The sequence below is a fragment of the Bombina bombina genome, chromosome 12 (genome assembly GCF_027579735.1).
Source record: "Bombina bombina isolate aBomBom1 chromosome 12, aBomBom1.pri, whole genome shotgun sequence".
Taxonomy (NCBI): Eukaryota; Metazoa; Chordata; class Amphibia; order Anura; family Bombinatoridae; genus Bombina; species Bombina bombina.
Window position 1 is genome coordinate 87,229,119 of NC_069510.1, and position 20,630 is coordinate 87,249,748.

At 39.7% G+C, this 20,630-nt stretch overlaps 1 protein-coding gene across 1 annotated transcript; it reads left to right on the forward strand.

Annotated features, from left to right (window-relative positions):
- The first annotated feature begins 5,756 nt into the window (after nucleotides 1-5,756).
- On the forward strand, nucleotides 5,757-20,604 carry LOC128643230 (caveolin-2-like). Its single transcript, XM_053696213.1, has 3 exons — nucleotides 5,757-6,118; nucleotides 15,895-16,082; nucleotides 20,229-20,604. The coding sequence occupies exons 1-3, from the start codon at nucleotides 5,969-5,971 to the stop codon at nucleotides 20,383-20,385; spliced, it is 495 nt and encodes a 164-aa protein (XP_053552188.1). The 5' UTR covers nucleotides 5,757-5,968; the 3' UTR covers nucleotides 20,386-20,604.
- Nucleotides 20,605-20,630: the final 26 nt, after the last annotated feature.

The window sequence follows — 20,630 nt, forward strand, 5'->3', positions numbered from 1 at the left end:
TGAACCCAAAGGATTACGTCTTAAGCTTTCACGTTGGGCTCACGAAAACATATCAGCAGGTCATCCTGGAGTAACCAATACACTGTGGAAACTTAAGCAGCATGTTTGGTGGTCCACCATGAGGAGGGATGTTAAGGATTAGATTGCCACTTGTAGCTTTTGTGCATTGAATAAACAATCTACTCATCTACCGTTTGGTTTGTTACACCCTCTTCCTGTTCCTCATTACCCTTGGTCCCATTTATCCATGGACTTTGTTACAGATCTTCCTGTTTCTGCTGGAAATACAACCATTTGGGTAGTGGTGGGCCGATTCTCCAAGTCTGCTCATTTCATTCCTCTTCCTGGTTTGCCTTCGGCTCGAAAACTTTCTGAACTTTTTGTTCTGAGTATATCTCGATTACATGGATTTCCCTCTGACATTGTGTCTGATCGTGGAGTTCAATTCGTCTCCAAATTTTGGAGGTCTTTTTGTAAGCACTTTGGAATCAACATATCTCTTTCTACTGCACATCATCCTCAATCCAATAGACAGACTGAGCGTGTAAATCAATCCTTGGAATCTTTTCTCAGACACTATGTAAACCATCACCACTCCAACTGGTCTCAGTTAGTGCCTTTAGCGGAATTAGCTCACAACTCACGCTACAATTCCTCCTTACAGACCTCACCCTTCAAGGCAGCTTATGGCTTTGCACCTAGAACTTTTCCTATGATTACCAGTTCTACTGAAGTTCCTGGAGCAGATCACATTGTAAAAGATCTCAGTAACCATTGGCAACATATTCATCAAAATTTACTCTCTTCTTCCATAAAATACAAGAAATATGCTGATCGCAGAAGGTGTAAGGCTCCTTTACTTCGCACTGGAGACAGGGTATTTTTATCCACTAGATTCATACGTCTAAAACAACCTTGTACAAAATTGGGTGCTAAGTACATAGGACCTTTTCGAATTGTTTCCAAAGTTTGTTCTTCAGCATACCACCTGGCCTTACCCAAGACCCTCAAGATCCACCCTGTATTTCATGTATCCCTACTCAAGCCAGTCATCTGCAACCGGTACTCTATCAAGAGTAAACCACCTCCTCCACTTTCCTTAGAGGGTACTTCAGAGTTTGAGGTCAGTCAGATTCTGGATTCCAAGCTACGGGGCAATCGGATGTACTACCTGGTCCATTGGAAGGGTTACCCTATCTCTGAACGATTTTGGGAACCTGCCTCTCATGTTCATGCTCCTGCTCTTGTCAAGTATTTTCACATGAAATATCCTGCCAGGCCTGGTCGGATCCCCCGGAGGGGTCCTTGAGGAGGGGGCACTGTCACGCTCGGCTGCCAGGAGTTCCGGCGGTTCACCTTGCGTGCCTGGTTGCCTGGCAACGTCTCGCTCTGTTGAGCCGTCCCCTTCAGCTGACGTCAGGACTAGGCTTCTTATTCCGGTCTTCCTGTTCCTCCGGTGCCCGTTTGTTGTTAATTCCGTGGCTGTTGTGAGTACTCAGTATCTTTGAAAGTGTTCGGTTTGTTTCTGAACCTTTGCTTGGATTTCTACGCTCTGTGTTTAACCCTCAAACTGCCTGATAACCTGTTGCCAAACTCTGCATTACTGACTACGCTGTGTTTAACCCTCAAACTGCCTGATTACCTGTTGCCAAACTCTGCATTACTGACTACTCTGAGCTTAACCCTCAAATTGCCTGATGTCAAGTTACCTACTCCTGCATTATTAACGGTTTACTGTTTAACCCTCCTTCTGTCTGAGAATAAGTTGCCTTATCCTGCAACCCTGGTACTGTGGAGGACTATTCCTGAACTACCTGATTATAGTTCCCTAATCTTAAGTTTATCCGGCTGCTATCAAGATTTCCATTACTCTTTCCAGAGGACTCAGACCAACACTGCTCCATATCGTTAATACAGTACTTTGTTTTTTAGAAGTTGTCGTGGGGTCACGTCTTGGATTAAACTCAGAGTGCAAGGGTGTTGTTTTAGTTCGCCCTAGCATTTGGGTCTTCTTCTGGACTTTACCTAACCTGACATCTGGATCCCAGGTCAGGGACCAGTCACCCCTGTTACCATTACATTAAATATATCCAGTACAAATATATATATGAATACACAGTTCTATGTGGAAATGAACCCAATTTTTTACAGTCTTCATCTAAAATCTTAACCACTACTCTTTTTAGGAAGCTTACAATGTACAGTACACAAATAATATTTATCCTCTAAATTTCTAATTACTTATGAAAAATATAATCATTTAAAAATCAAAAATAACTTAATTTACTTAAATCTCAATTTAAGATTAATATTATAAACTTTAAAAACATCAAAATGTATTTCATAAAAATTATATAAATTAAAAATTGTAAAAAAAACTATTAAAAAAATGTTGAATTTCAAAATATATATATATTTTTTTATAGACAAATTCCTTGTAGTACCAATCACATACTGTAGGTGGCAGGAGCATTCCAATATTTCCCAACAATTAGCCAAACAACTGAATATATTTTATAAACTTGTGTATTTTGAATAGTTGTAAAATTCTTTCTCATGTTTTTAATAAATTAATTTGAAGATATCTATTATGTATACTAGAAAATGCTACAGTAAAATTAAATGACATTTTTAAATGGAACTATATCCTTATCACATTTAGCCCTGGCCTAAAGTCTAAAAGGGATACTAAACCCACATTTTTTCTTTCATAATTCAGATAGAGCATGCAATTTTAAGCAACTTTCTAATTTACTCCTAATATCAATTTTTCTTCATTCTCTTGCTACCTTTATTTTAAAAGCAGGAATTTAAAGCTTAGGAGACAGCCCATTTTAGGTTCAGAACCCTGTATAGTGCTTGCTTATTGATGGCTAGATTTAGCAAACCAATAAGCAAGCATAACCCAAGTTCTGAACCAAAAATGGTCGGGTTCTTAAGCTTTACATTCCTGCTTTTTAAATAAAGATACCAAGAGAATGAAGAAAAAATTATAATAGGAGTAAATTAGAAAGTTGCTTAAAATTGCTTGCTCTATCTAAATCATGAAAGAAAATTTTTGGGTTTAGTGCCCCTTTAAATAAAAATGTTTATAAAATAATTATTTGCAAAAAAAAAAAAAGGAAGTAGACTCTGCGCTGATCATTACTATTAAGCAGGTGGACAAAACAGGGGATCCCCAACCTCTGATATAATTTTAGAAAAATAAAGAACCTTCACAAAGTGAAGGAAACTTAAACCTACTGCGCTGAAAGATCAGCTTAAAATAGTTATAAAACAGATATGATACTTGAGAAACAGTTAAAATAAAAACAAAATATTTAATTAATCGCAAATTAGCACATATAAAACAAACAATATTTAACAAAGATATTATTGTCAGGGTTCCAGGAATCAGACTGAGACGAGAAGTGCAAAAATAATCACACCTTTATTAATAGGAAAAAAATAATAAAAAGTCCACAAGTCAAATAACAAGCCAGGAGTCAAAACCAGAGCTGGTAGTCAGATGAGCCGAGTCAGGAGCCAAAGCGAATAGTCAGACGAGCCGGAATCAGGAACAAGGAAAACAGCAGAGTCAGGAACAAGCCAGGGATCAGGAACCAGGAAGGACGTCAGGCAGCCAGGTAATACACAGAAACTCTCACAAACAGGTCTGAGACAACGCAAAGGCAAAGCATACTGAACAGAGGCCCTTTAAATAATAAGTGATGACATCACAATTCTGAGACTGCATCCTGTCTCACATGGATGATTGCACACCAGTCTGGCCATAAAAGGAAGTGTAGGAAATGAGCAGCATCCCCCACAATGCACCAAAGTCAGGAAGAGAGGTGAGTAAAATGGCTGCCAGCAGCACATGGCAAACAACAGGGAAAAAACCCTCACAATTATATAAAGAGTATATGTTGATCAGGCATATAGCAAATCAGTGTAGTATCCAAGTGTAGAATATGGCAATCTTAGTACATATATAGTAGCAATAGAACAATGTTACAATATTAAAAAAATAAAATAAAACAAAACAAGGTTTGACAAAGGCCCTGCACGGGCTGAAACGCGTTGCTCTTTTCTGCACCTGAACAGCCTCCTTAGCAGAGTAATCCACCGAGCTTTTTGACACACCGGCATCGTTCAAATCATAAGATACGCCTGGGTAGAGTCTAGCTCAGCTAAGGATCAGCACGGTGAAGTCGTCATTGAAGGGAAGATCTTATCAGCATTTGAGAACCTCTCCGGTGTAAGTAAAAGTGTACACTATATGTTTGGTTCTTTTTCCGCTGTTTGATTTGGGATCCTTTTGTATTCAGCACTTCTGTGACATCCCATATGCGCTTGCATTAGTTTAATAAAGCAAGAAAATGTGCAGGCGCAGTGCCATGATGGTCCTAGCCAGGTAGACCGTTGTTATAGGTCCTGCATAATAAGTTAAAAGGTAGGTTTGCCAGCATTATTATTTAATATAAAAATACAAGTAAACGTTTTTGTCATTTTAGTGTTTATTATTTTTTGTAATTGTAGTTCTAATTTTTTTTTGTAATGTTAGGTTTTATTATTTTTAGTAATATTAGGTTTTTTATTTGTTTTATTGTTTTTTTTTTAATGTTGGGGGGGGGGTTTAGTTTAAGCTTAGGTTTTATTTTTATTTCACAGGTAAGTTTGTATTTATTTTAACTAGGTAGTTAGTATTTGTAACTTTAATTTAAGTGTATTTTAATTATGTAAAAATTAGGGGGTGTTAGGTTTAGGTGTTAATAGTTTACTTAGGTAGTTGGGATATGGGGGGACGGTGGTTTAGGGGTTAATAGCTTTATTTAGTGTTGGCGATGTGGAAGGACGGCGGTTTAGGGGTCAATAGTTGAATTTAGGTAGTTGCGATGTGGGGGTTGGCGGTTTTAGCGGTTAATAGGTTTTTATTTAGTGTTGGCAATATGAGGGGACGGCAGTTTAGAGGTTAATAGCTTTATTTAGTGTTGGCGATGTGGGGGGGGGGGGCGGCGGTTTAGGGGTTTATAGGTTTATTTAGTGTTGGCGATGTGGGGGCGGCAGTTTAGGGGTTAATAGGTTTATTTAGTGTTGGCGATGTGGGGAGACGGCGGTTTAGGAGTTAATAGGTTCTTATTTAGTTTTGGAGATGTGGGGGGACAGCGGTTTAGAGGTTAATATATTTTTATTTAGTTTTGGCGATGTGGGGGGACAGTGGTTTAGATCACTTTGTTTTGCATATTCCTTATGTTTTATTCTAAACTTTATAATAGAATAATGAATATGAATAAAGAATGGATCCAAAATAATGAATGGATCCGAATAACGATTTAACTTAACATAACTAATATTCCGAAATGAAATCATTTATTTAACTTAACTAATTTGCTGAAACTAAATTATTTATTTAACTAATGAAAACAAAACTAAATGAAATTTTTGACTGGTGCACTGAGAATATCTAGTGATAATATATATAGTGTATATATATATATATATATATATATATATATATATATATATATATAACAAATATGTTTTTATTCAAAGATGTAATTCATCTATGTGCATTTAAATTTTGACCGGAATGCCCCACACAGCATTTGTCTACTCTTCAATACTTGGCCAATACTGCCACCTCCTGGACAAACCCTAGGGACTGCAGAGTAAGTGCAGTTAATCTTACACAGCTGTGTTGTTTGTGAGACTAAGACAGACCATATTTATATACAGTGACAGTTGTGTTTGGCATGTCACAGGCAAGTGTCACTGACTGCTCCAAGGGAGAATCTGAAATATTATCCACAGCACCATCCCAAGCAGAGTAAGACAGGGAGACAGAGAGAGATTCAAAGATCCATACAAGATTTTATAAAGTACAGACACTCAGTGAGTACATACAATTCTGTGTGAGTGAGCACACTAGCATACCTATAGTTATACTTTTTCAAGTATCTTTCAAGTGTTCAGCGACTGACCGGCAATGATACAAGACCAGTATCTAATTGAATGTCCTATGGATTTGGACAATGAACCAAAATATATGCAGTTACCTCCAAATGCCACAGTCTACACAGAATCCCCTCCAAGTCTGGATTTGAGAGACCCCCGAGGAATCAATAAGCACCTTAAGGTAAAAGAAAACTAAAAAAAATATTTTGAGCATGTTATCATATATAGACAATAGTTTGAGTATATGTGGTTTTTAGTTAAACGGGATTTGAATAGTAAATAAATGCTGTGTTAAAAGCAAAGATGGACCAGAAATAATACGCAGATGCAATTTTCTAATTATATCAGTTTAAATATTGAAGATATAAGTTTAACGTGTCAGTCTATAAAGAGTAATGTAGTGTCACCATATTGTAATCTATTTTCCAAAGGTTTAAAAGTGAGTTGTCTTATCTCCTCTGCTGGGGCCATTTAGGGTCAGTTCAAAATTAGCTACAAGAAAAAAATAAAATAAAATAAAAAAATGTTACAGCGTTAATTGCCCCTTTAAGTGGTCCCTGTGTAGCTATGGGAGGGACAAGATTGGGGGAAAACGCAATCTATGCTATCTCTAAGCCTAAGGCATAAATGTACAAATACCACAGCGCACACACACAAAGGATATAGCAATTGTATCTAGTAAATATTTACAGTAGGGACCTTAAAGTCTAAATTAAACATTCAAGAATCAGACAGAGAAAGCTATTTTGAACAGCTTTCCAATTTACTTTGATTAACAAATGTGCTTTGTTCTTTTAGTATCCTTTGTTGAAGCGTAAACCTATGAAGGTTAATAGTAGCTTAGGAGAGTTCACATGCCTTTAGCATTCTATGATAGTAGTGTTTTGCAACTATGTATAATATTGTTATAAACATTGTTGCAAGACATGTGCACACCCCTCAGCTCATTTCGGATTACTTTTTAGCAAAGGATACCAAGAGAACGAAGTAAAATTGAGACTAGAACTAAATGGAAAGGTTGCTTCAATTCTATGCTCCATCCAATCTATTTAAGTTTAATTTTGACTTTACTGTCTCTGTATCCACAGAACAATATTCAGATTAAGATTTTTGAGTTACTTTGTTTATTTAATTTGCTTTATAAACAAACCTGTTGTGCACATGAAATAGCACAATTAAAATATGAAATCTGACTTTCTTTCATGATTTATGTAGCAACTTTCCAATATACTTCTAATATAATAGTTGTTTTGTTCTCTTTGCATCCCTTGTTGAAAAGCATACCTAGGTAGGGCAAACTTGAATTTTGTTCTTTACTCATAAGCATAAGAACTATTTTCCTTCATGATTCAGACATTCAACTTTCCAATTTACGTCTATTATCTAATTTGCTTTGTTCTTTTTGTCTCCTTTATTGAAAAGCATAACTAGGTAGGCTTCAAGAGCAGCAATACACTACTGGGATCAAACTGCTGATTGGTGGCTGCCATAGTTGCCAACAGTCCCTAATTTCCAGGGACAGTCCCTGGATTTTGTTGTATGTCCCTGGATTTTTTTTGTCCCTGGAAATGTCCCTGAAAATCTCCTTTGCACATTATTTATTGTTTGCATATATATATATATATATATATATATATATATATATATATATATATATACACACACACATACACAAAAACAGATAGATATTATTTAAATATAATTCATTCCTAATGTAATATTATTATTATTATTGAATGGGTTTACATATTATTTGTCTTTCTAATTTTGATGCTGTGTTGTAAAAATAACCATATGCCCAGAATGTGTCCAGAGACTGGGTAGGTGTAAGAGCTTGGTGCTGTAATCTGTATAATAAACTATGGAAAAGTCTAAATTATACTATTACTTTCAAATGGGTGTGTTTTGATTGCAGAACTGAGTGGCCGGAGCAGTTGAACAGTAGGTCGTCAATACTCCAGTAACCCGCTTGCTTGCTCTGCTGCAAAGTGTCCCTGGAATTTTTTTTTGAAATGTTGGCAACTATGGTGGCTGCACATATATGCCTCTTGTCATTGGCTCACCTGATGTATTCAGCTACCTTCCAGTAGTACATTGCTGCTCCTTCAACAAAAGATACAGAGGGAATGAAGCACGTTTGATAATAGAATCCTGAAAGAAAAAAATGTGAATTCCCTATCACTTGAAATATGTTTTGCATGAAAAATAAAGTGGTGTCCCCAAAAATGTCTTCTTGATAGGCAACTTTAGAAAGCCCACCGGTGATTTGTAGGCAGGGCCAAGGCAGGAGGGTGAAACTAGGTATGTAATGGGCGGGGCTGGATGTGTCGCATGTGGGGGTGGACGTGCTGTGGGCTGGGCTGGGAGTGTCACATGTGGGGTGGGCGTGCTGTGGGCTGGGCTGAGAGTGTCACATGTGAGGTGGGCATGCTGTGGGCTGGGCTGGGAGTGTCACATGTGGGATGGACATGCTGTGGGCTGGGCTGGGAGTGTCACATGTGGGGTGGGCGTGCTGTGGGCTGGGCTGGGAGTGTCACATGTGGGATGGACGTGCTGTGGGCTGAGCTGGGAGTGTCACATGTGGGGTGGGCGTGCTGTGGGCTGGGCTGGGAGTGTCACATGTGGGATGGACATGCTGTGGGCTTGGCTGGGAGTGTCACATGTGGGGTGCGCGTGCTGTGGGCAGGGTTGGGTGTGTCACATGTGGGGTGGGCGTGCTGTGGGCTGGGCTGGGTGTGTCACATGTGGGATGGACGTGCTGTGGGCAGGGTTGGGTGTGTCACATGTGGGGTGGGCGTGCTGTGGGCTGGGCTGGGTGTGTCACATGTGGGATGGACGTGCTGTGGGCAGGGTTGGGTGTGTCACATGTGGGGTGGGCGTGCTGTGGGCTGGGCTGGGTGTGTCACATGTGGGATGGACGTGCTGTGGGCAGGGTTGGGTGTGTCACATGTGGGGTGGGCGTGCTGTGGGCTGGGCTGGGTGTGTCACATGTGGGATGGACATGCTGTGGGCTGGGCTGGGAGTGTCACATGTGGGGTGGGCGTGCTGTGGGCAGGGTTGGGTGTGTCACATGTGGGGTGGGCATGCTGTGGGCTGGGCTGGGTGTGTCACATGTGGGATGGACATGCTGTGGGCTGGGCTGGGAGTGTCACATGTGGGGTGGGCGTGCTGTGGGCTGGGCTGGGAGTGTCACATGTGGGATGGACATGCTGTGGGCTGGGCTGGGAGTGTCACATGTTTGGTGGGCGTGCTGTGGGCAGGGTTGGGTGTGTCACATGTGGGGTGGGCATGCTGTGGGCTGGGCTGGGTGTGTCACATGTGGGATGGACATGCTGTGGGCTGAGCTGGGAGTGTCACATGTGGGGTGGGAATGCTGTGGGCAGGGTTGGGTGTGTCACATGAGGGGTGGGCATGCTGTGGGCTGGGCTGGGAGTGTCACATGTGGGGTGGGCGTGCTGTGGGCTGGGCTGGGTGTGTCACATGTGGGGTGGGCGTGCTGTGGGCTGGGAGTGTCACATGTGGGGTGGGCGTGCTGTGGGCTGGGAGTGTCACATGTGGGGTGGGCGTGCTGTGGGCAGGGTTGGGAGTGCCACATGTGGGGTCGGCGTGCTGTGGGCTGGGTGTGTAACATGTGGGGTGGACGTGCTGTGGGCTGGGCTGGGTGTGTCACATGTGGGATGGACGTGCTGTGGGCTGGGCTGGGAGTGTCACATGTGGGGTGGACGTGCTGTGGGCTGGGCTGGTTGTGTCACATGTGGGGTGGGCGTGCTGTGGGCAGGGTTGGGTGTGTCACATGTGGGATGGACGTGCTGTGGGCAGGGTTGGGTGTGTCACATGTGGGGTGGGCGTGCTGTGGGCTGGGCTGGGTGTGTCACATGTGGGATGGACATGCTGTGGGCAGGGTTGGGTGTGTCACATGTGGGGTGGGCATGCTGTGGGCAGGGTTGGGTTTGTCACATGTGGGATGGACATGCTGTGGGCTGGGCTGGGAGTATCACATGTGGGGTGGGCATGCTGTGGGCTGGGTTGGGTGTGACACATGTGGGGTGGGCGTGCTGTGGGTTGGGAGTGCCACATGTGGGATGGGCGTGCTGTGGGTTGGGAGTGCCACATGTGGGATGGACGTGCTGTGGTTTGGGAGTGTCACATGTGGGATGGATGTGCTGTGGGCTGGGCTGGGAGTGTCACATGTGGGGTGGGCATGCTGTGGGCAGGGTTGGGTGTGTCACATGTGGGGTGGGCATGCTGTGGGTTGGGAGTGTCTCATGTGGGATGGACGTGCTGTGGGCAGGGTTAGGTGTGTCACATGTGTGGTGGGCGTGCTGTGGGCTGGGCTGGGTGTGTCACATGTGGGGTGGGCGTGATGTGGGCTGGGCTGGGAGTGTCACATGTGGGGTGGGCGTGCTGTGGGCTGGGCTGGGTGTGTCACATGTGGGATGGACGTGCTGTGGGCAGGGTTGGATGTGTCACATGTGGGGTGGGTGTGCTGTGGGCTTGGCTGAGTGTGTCACATGTGGGATGGACGTGCTGTGGGCAGGGTTGGGTGTGTCACATGTGGGGTGGGCGTGCTGTGTGTTGGGAGTGTCACATGTGGGATGGACGTGCTGTGGGCTGGCCGTGTCACATGTGGGGTGGATGTGCTGTGGGGAGGGTTGGATGTGTCACATGTGGGGTGGGCGTGCTGTGGGCGGAGGCGGTTGAAGCTGCTGCAGTGCCTGACGGGGTGGTGATGAGATGGGGGGGCATTTAGTGATGCCAATGTACAAATGAAAGCTATTAAAGGGACAGTTTAGTCCAAAATAAACTTTCATGATTCAGATAGAGAATGTAATTTTAAACCATTTTAAAATTTACTTTTATCACCAATTTTGCTTTGTTCTCTTGGTATTCTTAGTTAAAGGACCAGTCAACAAAGTAGATTTGCATAATCAACAAATGCAAGATAACAAGACAATGCAATAGCACTTAGTCTGAACTTCAAATGGGTAGTAGATTTTGTTTCCTACAATTTTAAAAGTTATGTCTTTTTCCACTCCCCCTGTACCATGTGACAGCCATCAGCCAATCACAAATGCATACACGTACCATGTGACAGCAATCAGCCATTCACAAATGCATACACACTTATTCTTGCACATGCTCAGTAGGAGCTGGTGACTCAAAAAGTTTAAATATAAAAATACTGTGCACATTTTGTTAATGGAAGTAAATTGGAAAGTTGTTTAAAATGGCATGCTCTATCTGACTCATGAAAGTTTAATTTTGACTTGAGTGTCCCTTTAAAAGCTAAACCTAGGGAGGTTCATATGCTAATTTCTAAGCCCTTGAAGGCCGTCTCTTCTCTCAGGGCATTTTGACAGTTTTTCACCACTAGAGGGTGTTAGTTCATATGTGTCATATAGATAACACTGTGCTCACGCACGTGGAGTTCAGGTGAGCCAGTTCTGATTGGCTAAAATGGATGTCTGTCAAAAGAACTGAAATAAGGGGGCAGTTTGCAGAGGGTTAGATACAAGATAATCACAGAGGTAAAACGTGTATTATTATAAATGTGTTGGCTGTGCAAACTAGGGAATGGGTAATAAAGGGATTATCTATCTTTTTAAACAATAAAAATTGAGGTGTAGACTGTCCCTTTAATCTTGCCTTTGAAACTATCAGGAAGTGCATGTTTATTACCAATTGGTCAGTGGGATAGAATCTTACTGGCTGTTAGGGACAATTCCTACAAATCTATTGGTGGACAGTGACACACACTATATGCATAAACACAACAAAGGGGGAAAAAAGCAAAAAAAATAAAGTTGTAAACCATTTTTACATTTTTTTTCAAAAATTACTCTGGCCCTTTATTAAATTTGCCTTTTGATGCATCTATTTCAGTTCAGTTTAACACCTGTAATTAAAAACATAGTTATAGTCAGCTCTAGAGCAGCAATGCATTACTAGAAGCTAGCTGAATACATCTGATGAGTCAATGATAACAGACATGTATGTAGTCACCAATAAGCTCTGATACAACCTAGGTACAACAGATACCAAAAGATACCAAAAGAGCAAAATCGATTTGAAAACAGAAGTACATTTAAAGTCTCTTAAAGGGCCATTATAGTCAAATAATTGCATGTTATGTAATTTTAAGAATAGAGACCCTTTAGTGCTTAAACGATGATCAGCCCTTTGCGGGTTAAAGTGCATGTCATTTTTTTTTACTACAATAGTCCTTTAAAATTGCACTTACTGTATGAACCATAAAGGTTTAATCTTGAATTTCTTGTCCCTTTAAAGGGACATTTACCCTATTTTCCTTTTTAAATCATACAGGGCCAGATAACGAGTGAAGGTCAAATTAACACTTCTGCTTGAGCATTAATTGCGCTAGAATTAAGATTTTTGCTAAACTGTTTTAGAATATTGTGTGCGTGTTCATGTATTCCCCCATAGAAGTCAATGGAGAAAAAAAGTGGGGGGAAAAACCTAAGATTTCGCACAAACCCAATCGCATATTCTCATTTGTGATTTTTTTTTTTTACTATTTACAATTATGGATTTATACAGCACCATTTCCTTGTTTGGCGAGATTTACATCTGAAACAAAGAATGCAGCGGTTTTCTATTAGAAGGAAGTGGCAGCAACTGATCTCATCTTCTAAAATGGGATTTTAACAGTTCTCCCAATGTAAACCGTGAATCCGCTAAGTGTCGAGGTTTCCTCCATTGCAACAAATGTCATAAAAAACTGGAAAACCGCACTGTCATTAACGGGTTGTGTCTTTGTGCAATTTCTATTACTGTAACTAGATTGCAAAACAAGGTTTTCAATATTGTAGGGCTTTTATGGAAGAGCCAAAAACAAGTTATTGTCTCAGAGAAACACCCAAAATCCCATGATTGTGATGACGCCAAAAAGGAAAGAGACCATTTCTGCTGCCAACAAATCGGCCAATAGACTGGAATTAACCCCACAGAGTCATGTTTACCATCACCAACTCTGCATTCTGACGTTGATGTCTCAAATCGTTTGTCTCCTTTTTATCCTGATCTGTTAGTGAAGATCTCCCAACCATCCTACATATGTTGGGTGTGAGAGCAAGTCTTCCCTTCAAGGCAAAATGTCTCGGTTCCCAAAGTGAAACAGGGATCTGTCAATAACTCCACAAAGGGCCCCTTACACTGTCCATGCCATGATCTTTAATGCTGGACAGATAGCTCAGCATGCTAAGGCACTGTGGCTGAGCTCTGTAGCAACCCAAGGGTTGCAGGTTTGATCCCCGGCAAGGTCCACTCAGCCTTTCATCCTTCAGTGGGCGATAAAATGAGCAGCGCCTTAAGACCCTTACGGGTGATTAGCCGCTCTTTACAAGTACCCAATACAATACATCTATACATTATGCCCATTGTCCACCCGCCTCTGATCTGAGCCAATCTCAAGCCTCTCGCACAATGCATAAACCTCCAAGTCCTGACAGGCATCCAGGAAATATTGGGAGGTATGTTAGTGTATTTAAATAGAGGAACCAATTGCACTAATTAAAAGCTCCTGTTTGTGGACATTTATAAAAATCCTGATTTATTTAAAGTAATATGAAAAACCCCAAAATATATTTTGTGATTCAGATAGAGCATATCATTTTAAAAAAGTTTTTAATTTACTTCTATTATCAAATTTTCTTTTTTTTCATGATATTCTGTGTTGAAGAGATACCTAGGTAGGCATCTGGGAAATAGTGCTGCCATCTAGCGCTCTTGCAAATGGATAACATTCTTGTAAAACCGCTGTCATATAGTGCTCAAAACACGTGCACGCTCCTGAATTTACATCTCTGCTTTTCAACAAAAGATACCAAATAAATTAAGTATATGCAATAGAAGTAAATAGGAAAGCTGTTTAAAATTGTATGCTCTATCTCAGTGATTCCAAACTCCAGTCCGTAGGACCCTTACCAGGCAAGATATTCATTATTTCTAAACTAGAGCACAGGTGAAATAATCAGCTGATGTGTGAGCTGATTATTTCACCTGTGCTCTAGTTAAGATATAGGGCTGCTATGACCTAAGGGTCGAAACATATTAGCAGTTTGTTGCTAGTGTGTGCCGTATGTGACCCATGGATGCCGTTTTATCTTTGATTGCATAAAATAAGAAGCTTTAACCATCCACCGCTATTCTTCTTTACTCAACTGCATTTCATCAGGCAGCAGTGATGGTCTGTGCTCTTGGAGTCCCGGTATCGGCTGGTTTTCTCTTTCCTTCTACAGCCGAATCCACAGATGAACCGATTGGAGCTGGAGAATCACGTGTTCCAGCCAACGCCCCCACCTGCATAGACGGACGCCGGAACCTCCTCTACGAGTGGAGGCTCTTGCAAGCATCGTTTGACTGACCGCATGTGAGACGCTGACTGAGGCCGGGATGGTTGCAGTTAGTGCAGGTTTAAAGGACCATTTAAGCAGATATTGCTATCACCATCGTTACTATATACCACCGGAGTCTCAGCATGGATTGCTGAAACTTTGTCCTTTCCAAGGTGTAACTTTGCAGTCTGTTTTCTGAGCGTGTATAGGGGGTTTTCATTCATGTCACGTGTATTCATGCTAAAGTTACTGTTCCAGCATTTTCACTGTTGATTTTTATTACCATTGTGACCCTTGTGATTCAGCAACCTAGGATTCTCATTAGAGTCCTTACCAGTTTATTTACATTGGGACTTTCTGTATGTATGTACCTAGTATTCCAAGGTCCACTTATATTCTGGAATACAGTTTTATAAGGGACAGTGAACTTTCACTCTTTGTCATTTATATAAGCATATACATATATATTTACAGGGAGCACACAGTTCCCATAGACGGCAATGCAAAGGCACTTTTCAGTTTGTTTGTTTTTCTAATACCATACAGCTCAACTTTAGCCACAAAAACTGCTTAGTGCAGTTACTTTATCAAAGATAAAGATTAGACATGTGCGATTCGGTTCGATTCGGAAATTTGGCAAAATTCGTAAAATTCGGGATTCGGATCGATCCGAATTCCCGAATTAAAATAGTGCCGAATCTACCGAATAAGTCCGAATTAGTTCGGATTTATTCGGATTTATGCGGTAGATTCGGATGGCCATGGATTACACTAGTATTGTACAGTATATTAGGTTATATCACTCTGCTATGGGTTACACCTAATATACAGTACATAATACTAGTCTAATCCCACCTAACACTTACCGAAATTCCGAATTTCCAAACCGAACCGAATCGAACCGAATCGAACCGAATTTATTTGAATCCAAATGAATCCGAAACAAATCCGAACCGAATTTATTCGAATCCAAAACAAATCCGAACCGAATTGATTCAAATTTTTCCGAATTCAAATCGCTCCGAACCGAAATTCGAAAAAATCCGAATTTTTTCGCCATGCACATGTCTAATGAAGATGCTACTATCTTTATTCTTTAATAAAGTATATTACTCTTGATTTTGGGGGCACATTTATAAAATTAACCAGAGATCTAATCTCTGCTTAATTGTGTAAGTGCTAATTGTGACTGCAATTTTGCGGTAGCAATAACCAGCCACTTGTAATTGCGGATTATTTATTGCGCGCCTGTAAATGGGTGAATTTGCTTGCTTGCGGACAACATGTAATTAAAGATACATTGTGATAAATATTAAAGAGCAGGATTTAAATATTGAATTAATTTTTTTTCTAGAAAAATTTGATATAAAATTATTTAAATTTAAACTAATACAACGGTATCAGTTGTGTAATTCTTATAAATGTGATTGGCTGATAGGTATTTCCTACTAATGCTGATTGGCTAATAGGTGCTACTTGCCAATGCAATATTTAATATTTAAATGCTGCTTTTTTATATAAAGTAGAGAAAAAAACATGGGTAGTGTCAGATTAAGTGCAAAACCCCTTCTCATAAATGTATAATTCTGGTTCTGTGTTCCAGGTGGATTTCTCTGATGTTCTGGCAGAACCCGACTCGTTTCACAGCTTTGACAAAGTCTGGACATGGAGCGACATCCTGTTTGAATCCAGCAAACTCTGGTGCTACAGAATAATCTCTCTGCTGTGTGCTGTGCCGGTGTCGCTGGTTTCTGGTATCCTCTTCGCCCTCCTCGGATGTCTGCACATATGGTAATTTGGCTAAGAACTGAAATCCTTATGAGTTTTATAAGGAAACAAATATGAGGTGTCTACTTTAAAAATAATTCTGAAAGTGTTTTGAACCAAATTGATTGGATGTTGTACACAGTATTTTACAATCAGGTTCCTACATACATCATTATAATGGGACCACTGCTCCACCCCTGACTGTCTGAAAAGGGTTAAACATGGACTTTTAAAAATATCCACTGCCACCCACCCATTAACAACATCAATCCCATTACAGTGTGTTTTGTTTGTTAATGTAGTGTGCACTGTTTGCGTAGTGATTGTGTGGTGTGCAGACAGCTAGATATACAGACAGACAAACAGATATATATATATATAGATAGATAGATATAGATAGATATACAGATAAATAGATAGATATGCAGATAAATAAATAGATATGCAGATAAATAAATAGATATGCAGATAGATAAATATATAGATAGATATGCAGATAGATAGATAGATATGCAGATAAATAGATAGATATGCAGATAAATAAATAGATAGATAGATAGATAGATAGATAGATAGATAGATAGATAGATAGATAGATATGCAGATAGATAGATAGATAGATAGATAGATAGATAGATAGATAGATAGATAGATATGCAGATAGATAGATAGATAGATAGATAGATAGATAGATAGATATGCAGATAGATAGATAGATAGATAGATAGATAGATAGATAGATAGATAGATAGATAGATAGATAGATAGATAGATAGATAGATAGATAGATAGATAGATAGATAGATAGATAGATAGATAGATAGATATGCAGATAGATAGATAAATATATAGATAGATATGCAGATAAATAGATAGATATGCTGATAAATAGATAGATAGATAGATAGATAGATAGATAGATAGATAGATAGATAGATAGATAGATATGCAGATAAATAGATAGATATGCAGATAGATAGATAGATAGATAGATAGATAGATAGATAGATAGATAGATAGATAGATAGATAGATAGATAGATAGATAAAAAAAATAGATAGATAGATGATAGATAGATAGATATGCAGATAAATAGAAAGATAGCTGGTAGATTGATGATAGACAGACACATAGATAAAGGGATAGATAGATATATAGATAGGTAGATAATTGCTGTATATATTTGTATAATGTAATCGCATCACCTCGGAGACACCTCTTTTCCAGTGTAAATAATTGCAACCTTTCTTCATAATGCAAATCTTCCATTCCCCTGATCAATTTTACCACCCTCTTCCGCTCTTTTTCCAGTGCCAGTTTCAAGGTAGCATCTTACCATTGGTTTATAAAAAGGCAAATTATTTTTCATCTCATGACTTCTTGATACCCTTTTCTTTTAGAGAAACACAAGATCAAAACTTTGTTTACAATTTACATTCTTCCCAGACCATATCTGAATATGACAAGGAAGTGAAGCATTTAGCTTGTAGTTGACACATTTCTTTCCAAATTCGGAGTCAACCCGATCATATGTAGTAGCTGGGCAAGCTTCTTTCTTGACAAAAAGTAATCAAATATTACCTGTCAAAAAAGACATGGAGAGCCCATATTGCTAGAGCAATCACAGTGAGAGAGGATCCTGGTGCCACAGGAGAGAAACAGACTGAAACTGCACCTTGCTCTTCCTCTTTCCTCTGCCCTCAAATCTACCTTCCAGGACTGGGAGGCTTAGGCTGATTGAGGGAGATCTGTGGGCAGAGTCACAAGCGATTTGTGGGCACAGCGATTCGCAGGCAGGTGCAGGGTTGTGTATATGCTGTGGGAATGGTTCTGTCAGCCATGGGCAGAATTGGGGAGGTCCCTGGTTTAACTAGGGCATTTATAAAAAATAAAAAAAAAAAGGTAAAGGGTCACTCAATCAAAATTAAACTTTCATTAGTCAGATAGAGCAGCATTTGTAAAAAAAACTTTCCAATTTACTTCCATTAACTAAATGTGCAGTCTTTTTATATTTAAACATGTTGAGTCACCATTCATTCTGAACATGTGCAAGAATAAGTGTGTATGCATTTGTGAATGGCTGATGGCTGTCACATGGTACGTATATGCATTTGTGATTGGCTGATGGCTGTCACATGGTACAGGGGGAGTGGAAAAAGACATAACTTAAAATTGCCAGAAAAAAAAATCTACTACTCATTTGAAGTTCAGACTAAGTGCTATTGCATTGTCTTGTTATCTTGCATTTGTTGATTATGCAAATCTACTGTGTTGACTGGTCCTTTAATTCTTATTTGCGAAATGTAATATCTTGTTAGCTGTGAATTTCTGTCCAGCAACTGCAACACCAGAGCTAATTACATTTTAATGAAAAATTCACAACTAAAAAATATACAAAATGAATATTGCATTAATAATGTGCAGTAATATGTTAAGGGTTAAACGCATAGTTAAAGGGACACTGAACCCACATTTTTTCTTTTGTGATTCAGATAGAGCATGAAATGTTAAGCAACTTTCTAATTTATTCTTATTATCAAATTTTCTTTATTCTCTTGGTATCTTTATTTGAAATGAAAGAATGTAAGTTTAGATGCCGGCCCATTTTTGGTGAACAACCTGGGTTATCCTTGCTGATTGGTGGATAAATTCCTCCAACAATAGAAATGTGCTGTCCAGAGGTCTGAACCAAAAAAAAAAACTTAGATGCCTTCTTTTTCAAATAAAGATAGCAAGAGAACGAAGATAAAATGATAATAGGAGTAAATTAGAAAGTTGCTTAAAATTGCATGCTATTTCTGAATCACAAAAGAAAAAAAAATTGGTTTCAGTGTCCCTTTAAACAGACAAAATATTTTTTTTTTTTTCATTTTTGCATCAGAAATGAATCCCTGCACTGCAAAAGATCTGCACACAAAATAAATGTATTTAAAAGTGTAATTTGTTAGAAACAAATTGCACGTTTTTGCAGTTCAGATACACACCCCTTGAGTCATATTCAACCATTTGAGTGTATGTTATCTTATCTCATTTGCTGTGGCCAGTTAGAGACAGCTATAAATGAGCTCCTGTGCTGATCAAGTGCTGCATGAAGAAGTTTCTACTACAGCGTTTCTGTAGGGGGATGGTGGACTACCATTTCAGATTTAAAGTACAAACAAAACAGGCAAAATAAATAATAAAAGTACAGTACAAAATCCCCCCTCCCCCCCACCACCTATATATTATAAATGTTCTGGGTAATTACATAATAAGTAATATATCTTTAAGACCTTGTTCAAGAGCCACTATGGATTGACCAGTGGGCCATTAAGTAACAGCATACCCACACAGCCACCAATCACTAGCAATGTGCCAGTCTTAAAGGCACAGTCTACTTGAAAAATGTTATTCTTTGGAAAGATAGATAATCCCTTTATTACCCATTCCCCAGTTTTGCATCACCAATACTATTATAGTAATATACTTTTTGCCTCTGTTATTACCTTGTATCTAAGCCTCTGCAGACTGCCCCCTTATTGTAGTGCTATTTACAAACATGCATTTTGACAATTAGTGCTGGTTCCTGCATAACTCCACAGAAATGAGCACAATGCTATCTATATGGCACACATGAACTAGCACTGTCTGGCTGTAACAAGCTAATAAAATGCATTGAGATAAGAAGCGGCCTGCATGGGGTTTAGAAACAGCTAGAAATTTAGAGTTTAAGAAGTTATAAAGTGTATTAATATAACAATGTTGACTGTGCAAATCTAGGGAATGGTACTTTTTTACACTGCATTTTAGCCTGAAATATGATTACTCCAGAGAACTGAATTAAGACAGAAAATGCAGAGTTATTAGACTTTTCAACTTAGTTCTATCATCAACTTGTACACAGAATTTTTATACGCACACTTTCTGAGACACCAACTCCTACTGAGCATGTGCAAGAGTTCACAGGGTATAGTATAAGTATTTTATGATTAGCTGATGGCTGTCATATGATACAGGGGCTGGCAAATTGAAGTCAATTTTGACATTTGTCAGAAAAAAATCTACTGCTCATTTAAAATTATGAGTGTTTGTTTTGTGTTCTGTACGTGCATCTGCTGTATTTGATGGTCATTTAAGGTAATGTTGTCCATTCGATAAGAAACTAACAAGTGAGTTTTGTGTTTCCCTCAGGTGCGCCATGCCGTGTATTCAACTGTGCAATATCTGTATGCCCCCTATTCGGACCTTGTGGGCTAGTGTGCTTGACATCTTTATTGCGCCTTTCTGTGCCAGCATTGGGCGTTGCTGTGGCGCCATTTATGTGAATTTTAGCAAGCAGCAAGCATGAGAAATTGATAACCAACACCTCAGCCTAAGACAGACTCAAGACAGAGAGAATTCAAGAACTCCATGCTGCAAAGTATTCTGGGATGGCAAGTCATGTAAATCTAAGAGGACTTTTTAAACTGCATAATACCACAGGGGGGAAAGAAAATGCAATAAAATTGTTTTACAAAACTCTTTTACTGTGTGTTACAAAGTAATAATAAAAACACAATTATTCCTATTCTTCAGCTAGAAAAGTCAATGTTT